Raw genomic sequence first — 19,291 nt, 5'->3', positions numbered from 1 at the left:
CAGAGAATCAGTAATAAACTAAGAGCAGAATCAGCTTTTCAAAACTTTAATCACTCCCCCTTGTTTCGCATTCCTTTGGAAAGAGAAGCTGATAAAATTTTTGGCCAGAGGACCTGAAAAAAATTTAAAAGAATATTTAATCCACAAAGCTTCAACTTGCAGTATAAAAAAAGTAAGATGTCTGTTTAGAAGGCTGATATCCAGCTGTAGTCCATTTTTCTTATTTTTCGTAGCTCCTTTTCCTGGGATTTAGACAGTTTACATGTAATCTCTCCTAATAATTCCATATGGCTTGTATCCTGTTGTTCCATTGCTGTGACATCTTCCTCATCTGAATCATCCTCTGCTTTTTCACTTTCCATTTCTACTTCATCAGCAACTTCTTCAGCACTGGAAGATGGTTGGAAACAACCCAATTAATAGGTACTCTCACATACTACAGTACTAAAGGGGAGAAGTATCATGTAAACAACTAAGTAAACAAGATTTTATCTTTTTTTTTTCATTTCAATCTACCTTTTTCCTTTCAGTCTACCTACTATACTTGTCTTGCCATCTCAATTTCAAGCCATTTTTTAAATAGCTCTCCTCTAAGTAAACTTAAAATAGTTTTTTTTCTTGAAATATAATAGGTAACTGCAGAGCAGGCAAGTCAGCATTATGACAAATGTTACAACATTGCAGTCCTACAGGATCAGAAATGTTGGATATACTGGTAGATGAGACAGTATTCAAGAAGGTCATTGTTCTCTTTCAAATCTGAAAAGGGTCACTTGGTCTTAAAAATACCTAGAGTGTTATTAGGAAAGAAAAAAATTCTTTGGTTGCTTGTTTTTTTGTTCTCTAAACGTAGAGAGATGTTTAAAGTGGCCATTCCCTTCTGAGTTCAGGAGTTTTAAGCCTGTGCTGAAGTAGAAAGCACAATTCCAACAAATTATATGGAACTGTTAAAATTTAAAAAGCATTAATTAATAGTATTAATTCAAGTGTCTGTTGTATAAATAGTCCAGATCTATTAAGAGTGAACTGCATGGCAAAACAAACAGTACTGGCCTTCTAAAAACCCTCTGTTCTAACAAAATGTAAATGGAGAAGCACACAGTAATATCATATTGCCAAGGAAAATAGAAGCATTTAATGCTAATAATATGTCCAACTGTATAATATATACACTGATAAATTGTGATCAATCTTCAAGGGCCCAATGCTTACAATTACATGTACCTTTAAATGCACAGCCACAGCAGTCACTGCTGTCAAAGTACAAGCTCTGCAAGTGCAAATATTTACACAGGTCACTGAACTCCCACATTCTTCAGGACTGAAACTAGATGCAAGTTCCCATGTATCAGATTTCTGCCACTGTTGTGTGGCTGTTTTGTTGTGCTGTGCAGTCAGAGATCCTGCAGCAGTGGCAGGACCCAGAACAGGCTGCAGGGCAGAACCCAGGGCACTCAGGGGCTGTGACTGTTCCTGGTGAGCCCTGGCCCTGTGAACCTCCCACTCACCCATCTGACAAACCCACACCAACACCTGACTGCAAGGACAGGCTTTCATCCCCGGCCTGGCAGAGTCTAATGAAGCATTTTAAAGAACACATGGCACAAAAATGCAATCACTGAACTGGCTTCAGTGTAAGTGACAAGATATTAATCCTAGTACAAGGGCACTGTCATAATCCCTGTGCCTGCATTCCTTTGATCCTAAAGGAGAAAGCTACAATTTTAAGTACCTATCTAACTACTCTATTAAACTGGCATTAATGCACTGTAAGCCAAACTTAGATGTGCTTACAGTATAACCTTTTATTCTGTAGCTTAATTAGAAATGACATTTGAGTTCTAAACCAATTCTTAAGATCAAGCTTCTAACTTAGTGGTGTAGCTAGAAACTGAAACCAAGAATTATGCAGCAAGTCATAGGAATTTCAAATAAAGTTGAGAATCTAATATTGAACCAAAAATAGCACTAAAAAGCCATTAAGTCCCTGGAATAAAGTTAAATTCATAAAGAACATCTGAGTGTAAAAGGCAGTGTTTTGCATATAAGCACATTAGGCAAAACCCAGCAAAAGTAACAGCAACAGAAGAGCCAATACACTAAATAGCCAGACCATTACCACACTGAAGTATTCTACTAAATTACTGAATAGATAAAGTGCTGGAAAACTGCTTTTACACTTCAAACAAAGATTGACATAATTTAAAGTAACTTTGATAACTAAGGAGAATTCTTGAACTTTTCTTACCTTTTGTTCTCTTTGGAGATGAGCAATGAGTTAATAAATATAGTGCAGAGGAAGGAAGCAGATGGCAAAACGTGTGCTGGAGTGTGCAAAAGCTGCAAAGATAGAACAAAAGCTTTATGAAAGACTGTTTGTCATGATTTTGCTTGTAATTACTTTTATTGTAATTACTCCTACCTCTTTGACAGCAGGTGAAGCTTGCTCCTGCTTATTATGAACAACTGGTTTTCCAAGGTCTGTATCCTCCTGTGCTTGCTGACGTCTGTGCTTTCCCAGCAGCACACTAAATGGTGTCACAGGAAGACTTTCTTCTACTGCCAGCTTGAAAAAATGTAAGTAGGATTTTAGTGTCACAATTCTAAGTTCTATCTCCTTTTAAGTTACCAAAATTCAGAATAAACCCAAGTGAAAAAAGCCTACACTCAAATTTAACTCAACTGAGCTATGTGGTTCTTTGTACTCATTCTCTGTCAGGTGTCTGGAGAGAATCCTGCACAGAGGGTTACAAAACTCTCCAGAATTGGGCCCCAAGAACACTGGATTTTAGTTTGCTGGTGTACCTGTTAACTTCCAAGTATGGAAGGTGGTGCATGTGCCAGAAAACCAAAGGATGGGTTTTCTGATTTCACAGAACCAAAAGATGATTTATACTCCAGCATCATGTGCAGAGAGATACAATTGTACAATGGGAAGCAAAACATGGCACCTTGACTTTTGGCATTTTCCTGCATCAATATATGTTTATCTGAACACCACATTATTTTCCCACCCTCCAAAGAAACTGATTGTTTATGCCCACGGTCCCACAGCATTTTGTATTAGAAAGACACTAACTTCTACTTTGATCTAGTTAACTGACCAACCAAATCAATCAAATGCTGCTGTTACAGTTTTAACTTCTTCAAAGTGAATTAAAAAAAAAAAAATCCAATTTCCCAGACTACTTCTCCACAGAAATACGTATTGGAATGCAATTCTGGAACTCCTTCTCACAAGTAAATCACAATTGACTGACAACTGTTCATCCTCACAGTTCAGACCACACTCAAGGTTCCAAGTGTTACAGAAACCAAGATAAGAGCTTACTCAAACATTTTGCTTCATTTGTATAACCTGAATATTTTAGAAAATTATGATTTTTCCCCCCATGGGAAATGGAGTAGCTCATTGATACTTAAAAAAAATTTTGCAAACAGCACTTCTTGTTAAAAAATAAGCAAATACAGATTACTGCCCCTTCAGCTAAGTGCCTGTGACCCCAGGTAAGGATCTGGTGAGCATTTTCATGACAAAAGGGAATTTCAATATGACAAAATAACCATCAGAATTTTGAATTGCCCTGCCCATCTCAGTCAGAAGTTCTATGAGAGGTACCTGTTTGCTTGATGGTGTGAGCCTTTCTTCCAGAGGCTTTGTGCTAAGTGTCATCAGCTCCTAAAATACAGAAGGATGTAGCAGAGTTATCATATGTGAAACTGCTTTCTATATTTACATAGCTTGCCTACAGAAGCTTCCAACTGGCCCAAAAGTTTTATCAGTCAAGTGGAAGAGGAAAACCATCTCTTCATCTTTATTTTGTAAAGAAACTGAAGAGAAGCAAGAATGGACCTAAAGGTTCTATGGGCTTTTTGGGAAAACAAACAAAAACCCCATCCAGAAATTACAGGGAAACTGAGTATCACATGGAACATGTGAATAATCAGCAATAATCCATACAGCTTCTAGGTGCTTGTTTAAGTTAAACAGCACAGACAATGTTCCCATGTTATCTAGTCTCTTGTATCAATGAAGCAGCATAAAACTATTCACAAGAATAGTAGAAAACCAGTAAATAATTTTGATCTTAGGCTGTTTTGGCAGTTAAAAGCTTTCAACAAAGCACAGCTTACAATGACATGAAATCAAAAAAGGAACTTCTATGCTCATAAGCAGAACTCTGATTTCCCATCAATCCATTTCAAAGAAAACAGTTTTTCCCCAGGAACCACCTACCAATTACTATTCCTTACTTGTGTATCTGTAAGAAAAAACAGCTGGGATTTTCTCAGCCAAAGGTATTTTTCTGAGCTAATCATTTCAGGTTCATCTCTTGGAACGAAGGCAGCAAGCAGGATCTTGTCTTTACAAAGATTTCTCTGGATGTAGACTGGCCATGGCTCACTTGGTTTAAACACAAACACTGCAAAACCAAAAATACCTTCTTTTTAAATCAGGAAATTCTTATGCTCCTGGCTAGCTGTCAAAGCCCTGCATATCACAGCCAGGAAAGCTGGACAGGATTGCCTCCAAGCACCACTTCACAGGAATATAACTGGCTAACTTTAGTCAATAACAGAAGGGACCTTTCACAATACTCCAGTCCAGAGAACACACTTGGAAATTAACATTTCTGTAGGAAGAGTTATCTTAATTTATTGTCAGAGCTCTAAAATGTAGCTGCATAGTTCTGCATTTACAAGAGAGGGTCAAGAACATTTGAGACCCTCACCCAGAAAGTGTGGTTAATCCTGAGATCTATCCTGTACCTGAAAGTACCAGCTGGAAGAAAAGGTAACACACTTTATCTGAATGCTGCTGCCAGATATGGCTCAGTTCCCACAGGTGCAAGCACCCACTGAAGTCCCTCTCCAGCTCTCATGGTCTAAGAAAACCTTTTCTAGGAATTGTGCTTCCCCAGTTTTAAATTCTGCTGATCATGACTAGTGAAAGAAGGCTTTGTACTTACAGCTGGACTCTTTGGAGAGCCATGAGACTGCAGCAATGTGCTCAGAAAGGGGATCAGGTTGCAGAACCACGACATTGAGGTGGGCATTCCACTCCACTGAAAAGCAAGCACAGCAAGAGGCAGAGGTGAAAAGGAGCCAAACAAAAGGTCAAGCAAACACCACACAGGGCCTTAGCTGCTGGAAGAAGCAGCTCCACTCATTCCCTGGTGAATAAAAACCCACAAATGCTACCAACTCCTACACAAGTGTAAGAAATTACTATTACTGGGTTATCGTTCACCTAACCCAAGATTTAGTTCTGCACACACAAAGCACATGCACATGGACAGGATATTCTCCTAAGTATGAAAATAATCTCATTTTCACACTGAACTAGAATGATTTCAAGGTTTCACAGTAATTTCAAGCAATAAATTACTTTAGCACACGTTCAAGCTGATCTTACATGCACAAGTGAGCAGGTTCCAGCAACACAGAAAGCCATAATCAGTGGCACCAATAAGGTACTTGGAACATGTTAGTCTCCCAAAGCAGATGTTCCTACAGAAGTAAAAAATCAAAACAAATTAGTCACCTTCAGAGTTTATCTTTGTTTTTCTATGTAGCAATTACTCACAAGTCACAAAAACCATTTAGTTATGATTTAGTTTTGGTATCTAAATCCAAAGTTTGCTTTTTGCATTCACCTCAAGTGGCATGAAACTCCACACACAACTATCACATAAATCTGATAATTTAAAGTGTGCATAAATATGTAAGGATGTTTCTACAGCGTTCCAATATAAAGGAGGGATTTAAAACTCTAAAATAAATTACAAACCCATACATAATTTTAAGTATTCACACTGGGATTGGAAAATAATTTAATATTTAAAGAAGCCCTACTATTGTTTAGGAACTAGAATGAGCGAAGTAGTTTAAAAAGGGTTATTAGAACTCCAGTTGAAGACAGCATGTGATTTAATTTCTCAGTCTCTTGTTTGAGAATAACAGAACAGCCTTAGGACTTGTAATGATAAAAGATTTTAAAAAAAGCTAATAAGGGACAGAATTTGTATATTAAAGCAAAGCCCTTTGACATTATGCAAGTAATACAGCAATTCTTTATATTCCTAGAGTAACTGATTTCCTTTTAATATAACAAATAGTAAAGGTTATAAGAGGAGGCAGCTGGCCTGGGAAAAACTTGCCACTGCACCAAGCTGGTGGCTCACATGCCTCCCACAACTTTCCTCCACAGCAGTTTCAGAATAACATTTCTCAATTTCTAATCTTAGAGGACGAGCACAAAACAGATTTCATCACACAAAAGAAAAGCTTACAAATATACACACAGCACATGGAAGGGAGAAACCTCTGTATGTTGCCATGATTCTTTGTGCCAAGAGTCTTTAAAATATTGTGACCATACAATGTTGATGTCTTTTATCATGACAGCATACAACAGAGCATTGCTGGAATAGTCTGCCAGGAAAACATGGATTTTTGAACAGAGGTTACAGAGGTTGAACATATGTATTTCATAGTACAGGTAATATCAATAAACCATAAAGGCATGATGAACTAATTTCCATTTGCATGCATACATACGCAAATAATGAACCAACTGTTTGCATTTACATTTTTCCAGGACTTTATTCACCCCTGGATTAATGGGGGAAAAGAGAAGTGCTATCAACACACTACTTGTGTGCTCCATGATACAGATTCAAGGATGAGAGGTACAAGAGACAAACAAGTAAGAAGGAAGTGCAGTGCTCAATCTTATTTTTAACCAACACCTAAAAGCCATTTTAGTATTTTCTATATATGAATTTAAGACTGATAAATTCAATGTTTATGTGTATACGTTTATGAACATATACAAGGTCTTGGACTGCTATGAATGGATTCTTTCTTTCTCAGAGTTCAAATGAGATATAAAAGAGCAGATGAAAAATGTACCTTATATTTCCAGGTGGATGGCAAAATGTACACTTAAGATCCCAAGTAAGTGAATCCCATACAGTGACAGTTTCTTCAAAGCTAACAGCCAGCAAAGAGCCATCTTCTGAGAAGCAGCAGTTTGTAGCTTGGTAGTTGTGGTAGCTGCCCACAAAGTCACAGCTCCAGCTCACACTCTGGTGTGCTGCATTGAATGAACAAGCCAGTTAATTCAAGTCCATACATGAAGAAAGAAGAAGTCAATTATTACTGCAGAACAGGCTCGAGGCAAGGCAGTTTTCTTTCACAATTTTTGAAGAGTAGAGAGAGTCTGCCCTGTTTTAATATGAGAAATAGCTGGTAGGGGTTGAATTTGTCCTCAGTTTTGCATTTGAACAGAGAACCTTGAGACTGACATGGTACAATATTCATGCTTAGTTTGCCAGCTCCATTAACTGTGCTCTCACAGAGGCAGAGCTTAGGTAAAATGATACCCAAGTAGATTCAATACTTATTTTTCTGTAAAAATTGTTCTGTCATAACTCTAGCAAGAACACAGGAGCATCACTCAAAATCTGAACACAGCTTGCATTTGAGTCCAACAAAGCTCATGGTTCACTTACAGAGGATTTGAGGATCATCAAGTGACCCACCAGCATGCTTCCTTCTGTTGGTTCATCTGCCATTGCATTCTGTTTGGACACATTTCCCACTCTTGATAGTTACCAGAAAATAAACTGGAGCAAAGTGATGTACTTACCACATTAACATACATTTCCCAGTATAAAATAATTCCTACAGCATGCTTTTAAAATATTTGAGTAGGATGAGGAAAAAAAGGAAAATCACCTTATGCTAAGCTACCCTTTATATAATGGCTAAAAGTTGATGATTAAAAGACCTGCCTGTAAAAAAAAAAAAAAAGCCAGAAACGATTGAGCACTTCCAAGTGCATGGCACCATCTAGGGGCCCAGCAAGAGACCTGCTGCAATGAACACATACCAGAATGAACTCAACTGAGGAGCTCTTTGCTAAATCAGTATTTGCTGCAGAAAAGCTGCAGCATGTCAAGTTTTCTACCTGAGCATTCCTACTCTGCCCCACTGGGCAAATACACCACAGCAGCCACCACTAATTGGTACTTTCACATATGCCAAGAAACCCTGCAGTCACCTCAAATACAAACACCCTGATGAGGCCAGTCAGCAGAGACAAAACTATTTTGTGGAAGGAAAAAGAAAATTAAGTTTCATCCCCAACTGACACTATACTCAAGATCAAAGTATCTGCTCATTAAGTTAAGATATAATTTAGCCTCAGAATAATTTATGAAAAAAAGCAAACCCAAACACACTTTCAGATACCACTGGGGAGATTACTACTAATACAGTGTATGACACAAGGTTTGCCTTTCTTCTCATCAGCAGCCACAGCTGAGGGATAAAGAGCTTGGAAAGAGAAAGTCTGGCAAAGTCTGCCAAATGGAAACCCTAGTAGCTCTAAAGTACTTTTGAACATGTTCTCACCTGCCCATGAAAAGACAAACAGATTACTAAACTGCAAGCAGTCCAGCAACACCACTATCACAGCTACTCAGGAACATGAAATAACAAGACAGCTAAGTGGCAGCAAAGTGCCAACTCACTGAAGTGTCCCTGACACTGTAATAACATTGAAGTAAAAAGACATTAATATGTTGGAAATCTTTTGTATTTCATGTCCAAAGGCATACAGAGCAATCAATAAACATACACAGATGGTGTGTTTGAAAGAAGTGAACATCAGCATGTCTTTCAAGAGGTTAAATTTAGTTATTAAAAATACCAGAAATATCAGAAATATCTAAATACCCATTCTATGATGTTCAAGTACCTAATGGAAAGGAAGGATGTTCAAAAAATGAACTCTGAAGTGATAGATATGTTGAATTGCAAAAGCGCTCTTATTTTACACTAAGCTCAAACAGACTGACACATTTCTGTATCCTGCTCCTTTGAGCAAGATTCTCAAAGGAAAAGCCAACCCAGAGGACTGACAAAAATCCATTCTCTCAGCATGGAAAAATCACTACCACAAATAGTTCTTTAACCAATGAACAGGCTGCCACTCCCTTCTGCAGCAGCTTGCCAAGGTCTTTGGTTATATCAGGAAACTCCAGACCAAACTAATACTATGGAACTATGGCAGAACTCCATCACAGGATGCTCAGGAGAACACAATACTTCATGCAGCAGCAGAAGCAGATCAATGCAGGGGACTAAGCAAATAAAAGCAGGGTCTTGATTTGTAGAGCATGACTTCAAATGGCAACACAGGTAATTTCCAGCTCAGGTTATTCTTACAGTTCTATGTTACAAGATGAAGTAAGTTATTTTTTGGCCATGCTTACCTTCTGGATCAGAGTCTCCTACCATCACCCAGACTTTAAACACACAGTCTCTGCCAGTTGTTACCAGGATGAGAGAGTCATCTCCCAGTTCATCCATGTCACGAAAGCACATGTCTGTGATGTGGTTGTCATGGGGTGTGTTTATTCTGGTGTTCAGTGCAAAGCTGTAGGAAAAGAAAGCAAAAGTTTGCCATTCTATTTCATTTGGAACCTGGGGAAGACTTCAGTTCAAGCGGATTCTGGAATGGGCAGGGAGAAGAGCAATCAAAGGAATTTGTAATTAACACTGCTAAATGCTACAGCATTAAAGATCAGGTTTCCCTAATGGCTTCCATACAGTAGCCCAGCACCAAAAATTATCAGCAGGCAAGCATCTCTCAAATACTCAGCCTGAACCTGGGCAGTCTTTCCAGTACTTAGAAAATCAGTAACATGGTTTATCTGTGTAGTAAGATCTTTTCTTTTACCTTGTTTCTTTAAGAAAATAATTTGTAGTCAAAATGCAATTTTTTAAATAAGAAAATTAAGGAAAGGCAATTAACCAGGAAAGGAAAATTAAAGAAAGGCTATTAATGCATATGTTAGCTAAAGACAAAAACCAACAATAAAGTTATCATCTTCTGAATCTTCTGGAGAAGGACTAATCAACTAATGATGGATTACACAGAGGTGGGAAAACTATATGAGCTACAGAATCATTCTGTCAGGTCCATGATTTTTAATACCAAGAAATTATGTGAATTGAAGTCCCATGGTTACAATAGTCTCTAATTACTGTAAGTAAAATAAATCCAGAGCAATTATTTCGTGTGTGTATTCAGTGCAACTCTGTGCTCTGCTGCAGATGCTGCTGTGTGCGCGGTAACTTCCCAGATCTGGGAAAACTCTGCCTTTGCAAGGCAATCTGTGTGCAGGGATTTGTGTGACTGGCAGCTGGAAGGCCAGCTGTTACCATTACCTCTGTGTTTCTTCAGTGTAGAACCACAGCTTCAGCTGCAGCTCGGGGTCAGCCACTTCCTCGCTCTCCTCCACCGTGGCCAGCCAGGTGCCCCGGGCGCTGAACGCCACCTTCACCAGGTCCGACTGCTTCAGGCCCGCCTGGTGGATGTACTGCCGCTGCACGATGTCCAGCTGCAAAGCAAGCCCACAGGGGAGTCAAATTCAGCTGCAGCTGGAAGAGATACCACTCATGAAACCACGGAGAAAGGATGTTCTGAGGGCTCCAGTTAGACCTGACTGGGCTGTGGCATGAAGAAGTATGCCAATGTGTGGGGAAAGCAGAATTAGAGCGTGTACATTCCACAGCGATGCAAAGTGTAGGAAAGAATGAAAAATAATTTGAAGGTGTTTTACCTACAAATTTTTGGCATTTAACAGGATAGCATGTTGTTTTAAAGTACTTTTTTCAGTATCAATACTTAGATTTGCTTAGCACATGAATAGAGATAAAGCCAAGAACATGTCAGCCTGGAATCCAGCCTTGTGGGATAGCTGCAAGGTTTTATTCCCCATTTGCCATATTAAGCCTTCAAATAAATCCTGATGCACAAGCTACTTGACTGAGTAAGTTAAAGTTTTGGTACAAGCCCATCCAACTTACACTGAACAATTGTTGGTCAGTCTGGAGGGAATAGAACTGCAAGTGGCCTGGCTCTCCATTCAGGACCAAAGCTTTGGTTCTAGGATCAACTACTAGGCCAGTCTTGACATCCCTACCTGGAAACAAAATTCAGGTGACAAATGACCAAAGATGTCATGTGATACATTCCACCCTCTAAGTGGAAGACAAATTTTACTGCACTTACTTTTGATTAGCCCTTGAATACTTCTGGAAAACCTTAGGTTGCTGTTGATTATTGAAATTCCTGAAAGAGAAAGCAAGGCACACATTTCATGGTGGGAAAGAACTGTAACCTTCTGTACTGCAAATGTATCTTTTCCCAATTTATGACACCAAAGTGGAAAGCCAAGTTACAGCAGTCACCAAGCAAATTCACAGAACTTTCAAAGAGCAAAAGAAACTGTTTTTTCAGATAATTAATGAAATTTTATGCAGTTCTTAGTTAATTCATGCAAAATCAACAAAATAAAGCTCATACAGATTTGCATTTCCACTGAAGTGATGCTAGGATGTGTTTTGGCTTACTGTTGTCGGTGTGCAGGGTGCAGCAGAGAACGCCGTCAGAGGACAGGGAGATGCACTCTATGGGAGACCCCAAACGAGGCAGGAAATCCTTCTGGCATGAAGATTCATTGTGCCACTGGACTAGAACAGATTCAACTCCACCACTCAGCAACCTGGTTCCTTTTCCAGCAACAAAATACAGTTAAAAGGTTTTGCTTAAAAATAAATGAAATCAGCAGCCTGTGTCTTTACAATGACAGACAGGCATGAGTTTCTCAAAAGTTTTTAAACTGAGAATGAGAAGACATGTTTTTCATTATCTCCTGTTAAAATTGCTAGAGAAACTTGGATTAAGTAACAGGAACTTGGTCTACAGTGAAATTTAAGCAATGCTTTGGGAGTAGTAGATCCCATCACTTTCTGAATCAGCTGGATATTTGTGTTAGGATATGGCTAAATTGTTCTCCTTCTGTGAAAAGTACTCTGCAGTAAGAAATACCTTAAGAAGAATAGTTCAGATCACACAATTCAAACAGAAGTGTATTATTTCTGACAGCAGGTTTGAGCTCAGACAAGACTGACTTGTTTTATTTGGATGCAAGAACTCATCAGTACTACTATTAATAAAAAAGAAGGAGAGGAAGAGTGGAGGTGAGGGAGAAGAGGTGAGATAAGGGGTTAGATTTTTCCTTCTACAACAAGAGAAAGGTATTTGACATTATAAATGCCAATCAAAATGCATATAAAAATAACTCCTTTAGTTTTTATTTCAGATCCTTCCTGGACACACTTAAAATTCTAGAAATTAACTTGTTAGTGTACAAATTTGGAGCTTCTACAGATTCTTCCTTGTCTGCTGCAACACTTCAAATTTGAGGTTTTGTTTGTTTGATGGAGATTTTTGGGTAAGGTTTTTCTTATTGCTTTGTTTTGGTTTTTATTTTTCTTTTACTCACCCTCCAAAGAATAAGCCAGATCCATGACAGTATCATGATGCCAGTGCAGTGCTGAATATGTGTATCCTTTCTTGTGGTGGAAATTCCTCCTGTGTGGAGAGGAACAAAACAATTGTTTACTCACAACATCAACAACAGAGTAAACCAAAGGAAATATTGAACTGAATCAATTATATCATCCTGTCCTCTAACTTCTAGACTGGTTTATCCTATGCTCAAGTGATGCAGAAGGAGGGAAGGAACCACACTACAGGTTTTCAGAAACTTCCTGGTGCACACCTCATATCTTAGATATACTGAGCAACTCAGCCCTGGAAGTAACTTAACCATGTAGTGTTTCTAATCATGTATTCCACTGATGTGCTCTCCTTAGATGTGCCCATAAAGAGTTATTTCAGCTGTTCTCACATTACCTTTTACACCTAAGGTTAGATTTAACAGAGCATAACTTAACATAGGCATTTTTTCCACTTGACATATAGACTGTCAGCACTGCAGGTTCATTGCTCATTCTGACTTCTGAAAATGGCAATGCTAAGGATAAATCAGACTGCTTTGCTAAGGTTTGACTTAATTCCTACAGTCAGAGGAGCTCATGGGATGCACAGTTAACCAAGCTCCACGTACCAGAGGCGAATCTTTCCATCAGCATGGCCAGTTGCAATGCAATCCTCTGTAGGATGGCACACGACACAACTGAAGCGATTGTCTCCTTTTGTCTTTGCTGTACTCAAAGAAAACCTTCAAAAGTTAAAAAAAGAACTTTAATTTTAAGAATTAGGTTGGTTTTTCTGAAACAAATCTTCAAAAGGATCAGCTAGTGCACATAAAAAATAATTCTGATTAGAAAAATTAAACATTTTCAAGTTGTTATGGTTACATGCACTCTCAAAAAATAGCGACAGACTTATTTTCCTCTCATATAATGACTACATATCCCCCAGCAGAAAACCAAATATGAGACCATGTGTGCACACATCATGATTTAAAAACCATTTAGGATATATCAGATTGAATCAATACCTGATATTTTCATTCTTATTCTTACCTGTTCAACAATTTCCGTTTAAAAAAATAAACCTGGAGATCCACATCCTTCACTGACACCACATATGAATCCTGTTAAAGCCAAGCCATTTAGGACATACAGATTAAGTTTTCACATAGAAAAAAATAAAATACGTTTCACTACAAAATACTTTACAACATATAAGCTGACGTTGAGTAAATACTTTCCCATTTTAGGTCTCAAAGTTTCTTTTTTGCTTTTGTAATATTAAAAAAGTATAGTTCTTACACCGATTAATTTACTTCTAGTTTTGTTTCAGTACTGCTGTACTTTGTATAAAGGCATAAACAGTATAGATATCATTTGAGAGGAAAAAAACCCAACCAACCAACACTCAGAGAAGAAAAAAACCCAGAGGTGAACATACTTCTCTTCCAAATGCAATTTGCTTTGATGATGCACCCACACCATCCAGAACCACTGAGAGCTCCTTGCCTTCCAGATCCTGGCCTGCTCCTTTTGGCAGCTTAACTGAGACCAGCTGGAATGTATCTGACCAAAGAAAAAAATCTGTCTGAAACCAACAGTAGTACTGAAGAATGAGGACGAGACAGTGGGTGTCAGTGCAAGTGTAAGCAGGAGAATCCAAGGGAAGCTGCACAGTATTTGCTCTTGCTCTGGAGTAGCAATATATTTTAGTACACAGTGAGGCCAAGCTGTATTTATTGCAGACAAAATCCCATTAAAAAATACCTAGGCATGCTGTGAATAGGACAAATCTGTTTATGGTAATACTGCCTAAGGTGGGAGAATAATCCCCAGCACTCCTACCCAACTTCAGCAGTATAACCTGAACCTTGGTGAGCACTGCTCAAAGATGAACTGCATCTGTGAGACCACAACCATGCAGTACATGCTTCAAAAGCAAAGACAAGCACTCTTCTAGACAAATATTGGAATGATACATGTCACAGAAGGAGATTGAAAGAGGTACAAACTGCAGTACTAGACATCTGCCACAGGATTTAAAAAATATTTCACAATTAATCAAAGCCCATTCTTGAAGCACACTGCTCACTGCTGGGACAGCAGCACAGACACAGAATGACAGATGACATAGATGATGCTGCCTGTACTGTACCTCGTTCACCTTTCTTTGGAATGACAACAAACACTGAGTCCTCAGCACTGGCAAGCGCGTACAGTGCCAGAAGTTTGGATCCTACAGTGAAAGTCTGAAGAAAAAAAAAGAGAAGGAAATCAACAATTACTACATTTGTGTATAGGTCTTTAAAATAAGGAAATAATGTCTTACAGAAAGGTTCACGTACTAATTAAAATTCTCAATTCTAAAACAAATACATCTTTATTCTATCAAGGACTGACACAAATGTTAAAACACAACTAATGAAATATGAGACATCAGATTTACTGAAAAGCCTCAGGATATCTTATCCCTAACACAAAGCAGAAGGCATATCCAGAAGTGGGTATTTAGCAGAAAATATGAGCAAGAGTAAGCAGCCCACATTTTCAAGCCACTGGACCAATTCCTATGGGTGTATCCCAAACTGCAGCAGACTTCCCAGAGCTACCCTGGACTCAGAACTGCAGCAGGTAGCAAGGTCAGTATGTCAGTACATCTCCCACCCCAAAAGGATCTGCATCATTATCATCATCACACATCCCTTTACTGCCATAATTAGATGGGTTTTAGTTTGTGTTCATAGTAGAACAACCCATCTCAGACTGATTTGTGCCCGTTTTTTAAATGCTCTTAACAGGAATAACTCAACATACTTTAATAGGAATGCCATCCATGAAGTCCCACAGCTTAATGGTGCCATCAAGAGAGGAAGAATAGACCTGAAGGAAAAAAACCCAAACCAACTATATAAGTAATATCAATGTATCAAAGCCAGATTCTACTTAAGATCACAACCAGGTAACTGAATAATAAAAAATACATGACACAGACCAGCCCTGTGCTGACGTCAAATGAAGTGCAAACACAACATCATTACTCTAGTCCAAAATGTACATTGCCACAAAGAGTGAATGCACAGATACCCACCATGTGAACATCCAGTTTTACAAAGCTAATATGCATAAGATATGCACTGACTTATCTCAGTCCCTCTTGGTAAATAAGTCTGGTTTATATCCAGACACCAAAAAAGCCCGAGCAAACTAGGAACAGGGAAGGCAGGCTGGGGGCAGAGGGAGCCACTGGGCAAGTTAAAGGGATTTAGTCACATCTGCATCACTACCAGCAGATACAGATGGGTGAACACCAACCACAGTATTTCTGATCTTCTCATACGGTTCTTTTACTCTTTCAATCAATTTCAACCGGAAATTTTGCTGTATTTCCGTTTTGTTGTCATTCCATTCAAGGAGTGAAATTCACATGACATTTCACGTTTGTGTCTGTAGGAAACTGACATAGCTCTACCCTTCTTGTCAGATTTCAGCGAAACATCAGCTCCACGACACCCTAACCACTCCCAGCCCCTTCCCGAACCCCAGCCAGCCCCGGCGGTGGCACACAAGGCTCAGGGGCAGCCCGGCCACCCCCAGCCGGACCTCCCCCCGCAAACCTGCATGTGGTTGTGTGGGTTGAGCTGGATGCCGGTCACCAGGTCGGCATGGCCGCACAGGAGCCCCAGGGTCTCCTCGGTGTTCACGCTGTGCACCTTCACGAAGTCCCCCGAGGCGTACAGCAGGTACCTGCGGGGGGAAACGCCGTTACCCCGGCCCAAGGGGCCCGGGCACTCCGAGCAGCCGCAGGCCGCGGAGACATCGGCGGGCACAGCCCGGCCCGGAACTCGGGAGCCCCCCCCGATCGCGGCAGCCCCGGCCCCCCGTGGCACTTGCTTGGAGTCGGCGGAGAACACGGCCCTGGCGCCGCGCTGGCCGCCGCCGCCGCAGCGCACCACGCGGAGCGCGCCCGGCGACACCATCTTGTCCCGCCGCCACCCGCGCGCCAGCCCCGCCCCGCCCCGCGCTGATTGGCCCCGCCGCCGCCGCCGCGTGCTGCGGGCGGGCTGCACGCGCGCCCCCTCATGGACACTCCGGGGCGGCGCAGGAGGGGAGCGGCCCCAAAACCGCCTCATCCATCACCCGGAGCGTGGCACCCAGCATCCAGGCTCTCCCTAAACACCTCCAGGAGCTGCCACCTCCCCGGGCAGCTCCTGACAACCACTTTCTCTGAAGAAATTCTTCTTAATGTCCCATCTGAACCTCCGCTGGCACAGCTTGAGACTGTGTCCTCCCGCCGGTTACCTGGCAGCAGAGCCCGCCCTCACCTGGCCACGGGTGATTTTTACGGGGTGCTCCGCCCTTCATTAGTGCCCTGCCTAGTGCCCCTCAGAGCTCCGGTGAGTGTGGGGAGCTGTGGAGCTTGCGGGCATGTTGCCCGTGCCCACTACCAGAGTTTTCATCCGAGACCTCCCCCGGCTGCTCCCCGCGGCCATTCCCAGGCTAAGAGGCGGTGGGAGCGCCGGCCCGTGAGGGGCTGTGCCCCTTTTACCCCCCACCCCACACTCCGGTCCCTCCTGGCCTCAGCGCCTGGCACGGGCTGTAAGGAAGAGTTCTCTGCCTGGGTCTGCAATTGCGCCTGTCTGAGGAGAAAAATGCGCTAACTCCCTTGTTTAAGTGAGCAGAAAGGCTGAGCAGAGGAAACCGATGGGGAAGCTTTGCTAAACCCCCGCCTTGTTCGCCGACTTGGACGAGCTGTGGGTTTGCAGAGTTACTGAGCACATCGTGTTCTCGTATCGGGAGGAAAACCGCTGTCAGGAGCAATGCGAATGTCTGGAGTACAGCGTGATTTATGGTGTCTGCGCCCTTCACTGCTGCTCCGGAATGGCAATTGCAGTTCTTGCACAGCTGTGGAGTTTTGGCGGCTGTTTAGGCGATTGAAGGTATCTCTGGTATGCCTGTAATTGGTTTTCAAACAGTCGCCCTTCACAGACAATAACAGGGACAGGTGCGCTGTGAGCGGGTGGTTGTGATCATCCCGCTGTAAAGTCAATCCTTTTCTTCCCCTGCTGGCTGAACCCTAGTTCGCAGGTTTAGTGAGGATTTTGCAGGGACAGGAGCACACACCGTGATATGTTGTGGTCATGTGGAGCTGGGGATGGGTGTGAGAGGGCACAGTGCACCCCGAAACCTGGCTGCCATTCTCAGATGCTTCGGCAATTAAACAGTGTGCTCTCTCCGGCGCTGAAAACACAATTTACAAGTGCTGCCTCAATTGCATTTGGCTGCAGCAGCTGTGTCGTGCTCTCATTCTGGTGAATATTTTACAATCAAAGGCAGATGCAACCTCGTGCTCCTCCTGTATGGGACAGTACATCGTGTCCAGGCCCTGAGCCACAGACTCTGAGTAAAGCCAGAGGGGGGAAAAGCTGAGGTCTCCAGATAAAGCCGGTCCCTTTAATCCACACTATTATGTGAATGAGACTCTTTTGTCAGGTCTCCACTAAATGTAGTCAAGTTTGTTAAAACACAGGAACTTAGCATACTTATCCTTCTCCTTGATTAGGGAGTAAGGCAAATACCTTGTGCATCTTAATGCATATGCTTTTCTGATGTGCATTTATTTTTATTATTTTAAGGAGTCTGCCCTAAGCTTTGAAGCTGATTAACCACGTAGAGACCAAGACTACCCCCAAACATGTATCCTAGGGCAGGAGCACAGAGTGATAAACCATAAACTCCCAGCACCAGTGCAGAGCACTGTTCCCCCACAGCACAGCCACTGCTCTCAGCACTGGCTTTCTCTGCTTCCAGCAGCACAATTAATTCGGTTTTCCTTCCCTCGCTTCAGCAGAAAACCCAGTAATGCACCCACAATTAATGTGATTTCAGTATCAATTTCACTTGTTATTATATACAGAGTTTTTTCAACTGTAGATTCTCTGTGTAATTGTTCCAAGTAACGCTGCCCAAAGTTTTTAGTAGAGCTATTCTAAAAATGGAACATTTCTGTGAATTTGATTGGGTCACTATGGCAGATTTTTGTATTCAAAGTTAAAATGGTTGCCATACATTTATTAGGAAATAATGAATAGTAATGTTAAATATTAATAATATAGAATATAGAATTATTAACAAATAGTAAACACACACACACACACAGTCTGTTTAAAAAAAATTTTTTTTAGATGTACTCAGCCTTTTAGTTCATTGTCACAACCTATATTTTAAGTGTGGTTTGATGCACTGATGTATAAAGAACCAAAACTTACCTGTACCAGTTTTTGGAAGTTGAGGTAGTAGAAGATACTGAAAGTACCTGGTTTGTGGTGTTCAATGGTGAAAGGAGCAAAACTAATCTAACCTCGTTTGATTTTATTTGTTTGAAGTGTTGGCCTTGTATGCTTTTCTAGTTTATTTATATAAATTTACATTTCCAGTGTACAAAATTCATAGGTTTGTCTGTCTGCAGAAAGTTGCTTTTGTCTTTCCCAAAGCAGTGACTTGATTCAGTAAGGATTCTAATGTATTCAGTTGATGCTTAGGAATTCATCAGTGGAATGTAATTGGAAATACTACAAGGTGTATTTTTGCAAATTTTTGAAAAAGCATATTGCAATGAATTGAGCAAATAGTTCATAAATCATAGCAAATGGTATTGGCCAAAGATTTGTTTGCATTTAGAATTTGCTGTGTGATTGTGTAAGTAATTACAGGTAAACAAGTAAATACAGGTAAATTACAGGTACAGAAGAGAATGCAGCTGTAGTTCTGAGACATCTATTTTTAATGTTGCAAATAGAAATAGAATAACTTTAAATATGTAATCAATGGAAGGATGGAAATCCTTCCAGGCCAAGAGGTGAGTTCTTTTTATAGAAGTGTTACTAGTTAGGTTTATGTAGTCTGCCTGATCTGTAAATTTGTAAACTGTCCC

At 40.7% G+C, this 19,291-nt stretch overlaps 1 protein-coding gene across 2 annotated transcripts; it reads right to left on the bottom strand.

Annotated features, from left to right (window-relative positions):
• Positions 1–30: 30 nt before the first annotated feature.
• Positions 31–17,145, bottom strand: WDR75 (WD repeat domain 75). Of its 2 annotated transcripts, none has more exons than XM_064718277.1 (21): positions 16,683–17,145; positions 15,975–16,104; positions 15,175–15,240; positions 14,516–14,609; positions 13,802–13,926; positions 13,414–13,484; positions 12,993–13,106; positions 12,366–12,454; positions 11,431–11,589; positions 11,090–11,149; positions 10,885–11,000; positions 10,243–10,415; positions 9,285–9,448; positions 6,916–7,099; positions 5,417–5,511; positions 4,971–5,066; positions 4,255–4,424; positions 3,620–3,679; positions 2,423–2,566; positions 2,249–2,340; positions 31–390 (listed from the first exon to the last, which is right to left on the bottom strand). In XM_064718277.1, exons 2-21 carry the CDS (start codon positions 15,978–15,980, stop codon positions 186–188), a joined length of 2,283 nt encoding a protein of 760 aa, XP_064574347.1. In that variant the 5' UTR covers positions 15,981–16,104; positions 16,683–17,145; the 3' UTR covers positions 31–185. The 2 variants fall into 2 exon arrangements, with proteins under 2 accessions (XP_064574347.1, XP_064574346.1); XM_064718276.1 differs by lacking the exon at positions 16,683–17,145 and adding an exon at positions 16,252–16,359.
• Positions 17,146–19,291: the final 2,146 nt, after the last annotated feature.

This window comes from Zonotrichia leucophrys, chromosome 7, assembly GCF_028769735.1.
Source record: "Zonotrichia leucophrys gambelii isolate GWCS_2022_RI chromosome 7, RI_Zleu_2.0, whole genome shotgun sequence".
NCBI lineage: Eukaryota > Metazoa > Chordata > Aves > Passeriformes > Passerellidae > Zonotrichia > Zonotrichia leucophrys.
This window is presented reverse-complemented; position numbering and strand designations above follow the sequence as displayed.

Coding starts and splice junctions, on each gene's coding strand:
- WDR75 (XM_064718276.1), bottom strand. CDS start 16,337: ATGGTGTCGCCGGGCGCGCTCCGCGTGGTGCGCTGCGGCGGCGGCGGC. Junction 4,425..4,970: donor GCTCTCCAAAGAGTCCAGCT/GTAAGTACAAAG, acceptor TTGGTTTTGCAG/TGTTTGTGTTTAAACCAAGT. Junction 2,341..2,422: donor CTTCACCTGCTGTCAAAGAG/GTAGGAGTAATT, acceptor CTATCTTTGCAG/CTTTTGCACACTCCAGCACA.